General features: G+C 45.9%; 1 protein-coding gene across 11 annotated transcripts in view; it reads left to right on the top strand.

The window, feature by feature from the left end:
* Positions 1 to 5,000, top strand: part of flncb (filamin C, gamma b (actin binding protein 280)) — a 113,552-nt gene that overhangs the window by 226 nt on the left and 108,326 nt on the right. For all 11 annotated transcript variants that reach the window (XM_076296885.1, XM_076296887.1, XM_076296892.1 and 8 more), the window contains exon 1: positions 1 to 635. This exon is cut by the window's left edge. In XM_076296885.1, the coding sequence (XP_076153000.1) occupies positions 257 to 635 (379 nt within the window). In that variant the 5' untranslated portion in view covers positions 1 to 256. The remainder of the gene's footprint in view (positions 636 to 5,000) is intronic.

Raw genomic sequence — 5,000 nt, 5'->3', positions numbered from 1 at the left:
CTAAACGGATTCCTACATTCGTCACAGCAGTGACAGAAGTCCTTGATTGATCAACTAACGGACTGGGTCGCAAGTAGGCTACAAACGCAATCTTCCTCTCTCGTTCCCCCCCTCCGTGGGTCTCTTTGCAACTTTTGCAACTTTTTTTCTACGCGAGTGCGCGCCTGGCACTGCCCCACTCCCCCGCGTGCAGTAAAATTTCACACACCGGCCTCTGTGATTGTGGTATAAAAAGGAGGCACGGAAAACCGAAAACATGATGAGCAATAATACGTACTACGACCAGCAGCAGCCGCCGCAGTACTACTACGGTACGGACAACGGAGAGGACGGCGACGAGGAGATGCCGGCCACCGAGAAGGACCTCGCGGAAGATGCGCCCTGGAAGAAGATCCAACAGAACACCTTCACCAGGTGGTGCAACGAACACCTGAAATGCATCAACAAGCGGATCAACGACCTGCAGAAAGATCTAAGCGATGGGCTGAAACTCATTGGGCTTCTCGAAGTTTTGAGTCAAAAGCATATGTACAGAAAATACCACGCAAGACCCAACTTCAGGCAGATGAAACTGGAAAATGTCTCGGTAGCGCTGGAATTTCTTGAAAGAGAACACATCAAGCTGGTTTCTATAGGTAAGCACTTTATTATCCCGCCCGGTAAAGCTCGATCTGCGTAAGGCTACATGTTTAATAGCTAAAGTTGATAGTTTCCCGTTCGTACTGATGGTTGTCCCAGGGCTGGGGGCGCCTTTGAGTCGAGATGGAGCATCAACTCAATGGGATACTGTAGTGGGAGACTTACATTGATATGCAGTATATTTGAACAGAATCAAACAATTAAATCGGCATTTCACTGAACTGGTCTTATACTGCCATTCACATAAATACCCATTGCGCATTTGATTACTCTAACATCAATATTGCCATATTTACTATTTCACTGAACTCTCCATAATGACGGCTGACTTTGTGAGTGCCCTATAATCCAATTAAATGTGCGTAAAAGGGCGAAATTGGGTACAGGAAATTCCCGTCACTGCTGTTACAGAAAGGATGCCTGTTCTCCGATTATGTTATACTCCGTGTGTTGGTTTGTTGCCTGGTCTACGTTACATGTGACCTGAAGTGATATTAACATCAGCTACTGGAGTGGTATGATCCCTGAAGTATTTCAGTCATTATCCTAATGAATATCACACGCCGAAAAATGGACTAGACCACAAAATGTGTCTGTTTATGCTTCGTTGTCTCGTCTGGTAGGCTACATCATGGTGGAATGATTCTACACTTGTTTCTTTTATCGTATCTATTAAACAGAATTGAGTGATCTTCTCAGTAACTGAGTGAATTGTATCCTTACTTTGGAAATGGAAACGGACTCAGAGGAATATCTGACTTGTAGTAAGTTATTGTAGAACTCTGCAAATTAGTCACTGCATACTTGAAGTACTAAAATACATTATTAAGATAAATTGTTCTGTATACAGTAACTCTGGACTCTGGCTTTTGATGTCTCGGTTGCTTGGTATATAATATGTGCAGAACATGTATTTGTTTCTATCTTCACACAATAGTTATATTTGTGTGCAAAGGAAGCACTCATAAAACAGGTGTGTATATGTGAGTGGGTGTGTGAACGAGCAAGCATATGTGCGTGTGCATTTGTGTTTGAGTGTGTGTGTGTGGGAGAGAGAGAGAGTTAGAGAAAAAGAGAGAACAGGCGCAGGCTATCCATGGCTGTTTTCTGAGAAAGCTGAGTGTTGAAAGTAGCTGCTAAGGGCGAGTCACACTGCACACAGCTGGCCACTTGAGCGTTCGTTCTGGTAAAGACTACATTTGCTTTCTCACACTGTCCACACCATCCCGTTGAATTCCAGCCACTCTAAGTCCACCACCAGGTCATTCTGGACTTTCATTTCATTCATTTACATCAGTGTAATCAATTGTGCGTATAATATTTAGGGGGAAATTACGCTCGACTTAATAACGGCCGTATTATCTGCTATTCTGTTCACGAGTCTGGAGAGACCAAGCTTACACAGTCTGGTAATTGTCCCAGCACAGTTTTGCCAGAGTGTTTGTAAACCCACGCTAAGGCATTTTGGACTTAGTTAGACTGTAGCGCTGTGTCTGTTATGTGCTGCTATCTGTGAATCTGTGCGTGGTGTGTGTGTGTGTGTGTGTGTGTATGCCATGAGTGGGTAATGTAGAGGCACTTTGTCATCCTTCTCATTGCTGTGTAGTCTGGCCTTTATGTCAAAGGAAAACAGATGGAAATCTCTCCAAACTTTTATCTGGTTTGGCACAAATTATTTGGTATGCAGATAGATAAATGTGAAAGTGTATGTAATTGAGCTTTGGCAAAAATGTTGCTGAAACTTTCATGCCAATAAAGCCTTGTTGAATTTAATTGAATTGAGAGAGAGAGATAGACAGACAGACAGACAGAGAGAGAGAGAGAGAGAGAGAGAGAGAGAGAGAGAGAGAGAGACAGACAGACAGACAGACAGACAGAGAGAGAGACAGAGAGAGGCTGAGATCTCCTATGAAGAACGGGCCCTCAGGGCAGAGAGTGGCCTGCTGCCATATTCTCTGTTGATTACACACGAGGGCCTGTCATTAGGAGTGCAAACAGCCTGCTCTGAACAGCCTGCTCTGATGAGAACATGCTAACTGCCCAGCGCAGTAGAGAACATGCTAACTGCCCAGTGCAGTAGAGAACATGCTAACTGCCCAGTGCAGTAGAGAACATGCTAACTGCCCAGCGCAGTAGAGAACATGTTAACTGCCCAGTGCAGTAGAAAACATGCTAACTGCCCAGCGGAGAACATGCTAACTGCCCAGCGCAGTAGAGAACATGCTAACTGCCCAGCGCGGTAGAGAACATGCTAACTGCCCAGCGCAGTAGAGAACATGCTAACTGCCCAGCGCGGTAAGCGGCTCCGATGCTGTAAGTAGCCCACTGGTGATGTTGAACTGTGGCGTTAACAGAGCTGGGGGTTGGTGTGGTGAGGAGTGATGGTGATTTGGGTCATTTGAGATGTTTATGCTAAGACAGCTCCTGCATAAAGGTCTCACTGACGCCCCAGCGTTTGCATGTGTACTCATATGGTGTGCGGTGGGAATTGTTGGATTATTTTGACCACCAGAGAGAGAGCATTTGGTGTCTGGTTTCTGAACCCTCGCTCCACTACCTTCAGAGAGGTTTGGAGATCTGTGTGAAGCTCTGCACAGTTCATTGAACTCAAACCTTCAGATTTTATATCTGGCTTTCGCCTGAAATGGACACATGCATACACACACACACACACACACACACACATACACACACGCACACGCACACACGTGTGTGTGTGTGTGTGTATTTCTGTCTGTGTCCATGGTAGTGTGTGTGTGTGTGTGTGTGTGTGTATTTCTGTCTGTGTCCATGGTAGTGTGTGTGTGTGTGTGTGTGTATTTCTGTCTGTGTGTCCATGGTAGTGTGTGTGTGTGTGTGTGTATTTCTGTCTGTGTTCATGGTAGTGTGTGTGTGTATGTGTGTGTGACCATGGTTGCTTGTTAAAATCGATCCAAGCGGCTCCACATTCTGCAACGGCTCACTAATTATGGACTTTAGCAGGGTGTGGAAAGTGATGAGAGGACAGGGGGAAAGAGAAGACGAAGAAGGAGGGAGAGAGAGAGAGAGAGAGAGAGAGAGAGAGAGAGAGAGAGGTGGAAGGAATCACCCCTCTCCCCAGTCCAGGATCACATCTCTTAGTTACTTCACAGCGCCGTCTCAAACACACTTCACCGTTAGCTCACAGGTCACATGATGGCTGTGTGATAAATGAGTCTGCCGAGGGTAAGACATTAGGATATATCATACACAAAGTGTGTTACATTAGGATATATCATGTGTATATTATACGCAGTATGTTACATTAGGATATATCATATACGCAGTGTGTTACATTAGGATATATCATGCGTATGTTATACGCAGTATGTTACATTAGGATATATCATATACGCAGTGCCACTCTCTGTTTAAACCAAAGCAAGGAGAGAGAGAGGGAGAGAGAGAAAGAAAGAGAGAGTGTGTGCTGAGACATTAGGACATAGCATATACGCAGGACCACTCTACCCCAGATTGAGGGGTTGAGTGAGGGATTTACATGCAAATCTGTTTGCAGTTGTTTTCAAATGGGAGGCAGAGAGTGTGAGGTGTTCATGGCAATAAAGCTGCTTTGAATTGGTATTGGAATCATGAGAAACAGAGACGACACACGAGGGAGAGGGAGTTAGTGGGAGATGGAGGGAGGATTAGTATGTGTGGAGGAGAGCAGGAAGGAGAGAGGTGAAGACAGGAAGGGGGAAGTATGGAGAGAGAGAGAGAGAAAGAGAGAGGAAGGTGGAAGTATGGAGAGAAAGAGAGAGAGGTATGGAGAGAGAGAGAGAGAGGCTCTTGCGTGACTCTTGGCAGCACCAGAGACATTCACAGCAGCTGCTTGTTTGAGGTAGAATACCCACAATGCCCCAGGCAGGGCGAGGGAAGTGGGTCAACAGACAGCCACATGAAAGGCGTGTGGTGTGTGTGTGTGTTGGGGGGGGTGGGGGGGTGGGTGACATTGATGATAAGACGGATCTTTCCAGAAGGGCACCTGCCACGGATTCCTCAAAGTAGGCCTGAGTGTCGGGTGACAGAGGACTAGGAAAACCTCTTGGACCCTGCTGCACACACACACACACACATGCACACTACTAACACACACACACACACACACTACTCATACTTATGTACACCTGTAATCCTGAGCATATACACAATCCTGCACACACACTCACATATGCACCCCAGGCACACTCACACATGCACAGACAAAACACATACACTCATACCGTCATACACACACACACACACACACACACACACACACACACACACACACACACACACACACACACACCTGCATACACACACACTCATGCACAGACAAAACACATACACCCATACCGTCA

Source organism: Alosa pseudoharengus, unplaced genomic scaffold (genome assembly GCF_046254945.1).
Source record: "Alosa pseudoharengus isolate Yale_2024_CS ecotype anadromous, Long Island Sound unplaced genomic scaffold, YU_APseudo_1.1 YU_APseudo_1.1_scf_20, whole genome shotgun sequence".
NCBI lineage: Eukaryota > Metazoa > Chordata > Actinopteri > Clupeiformes > Clupeidae > Alosa > Alosa pseudoharengus.
The sequence above is the reverse complement of the archived record's forward strand: the minus strand, read 5'-3'. Positions and strand labels throughout refer to the sequence as shown.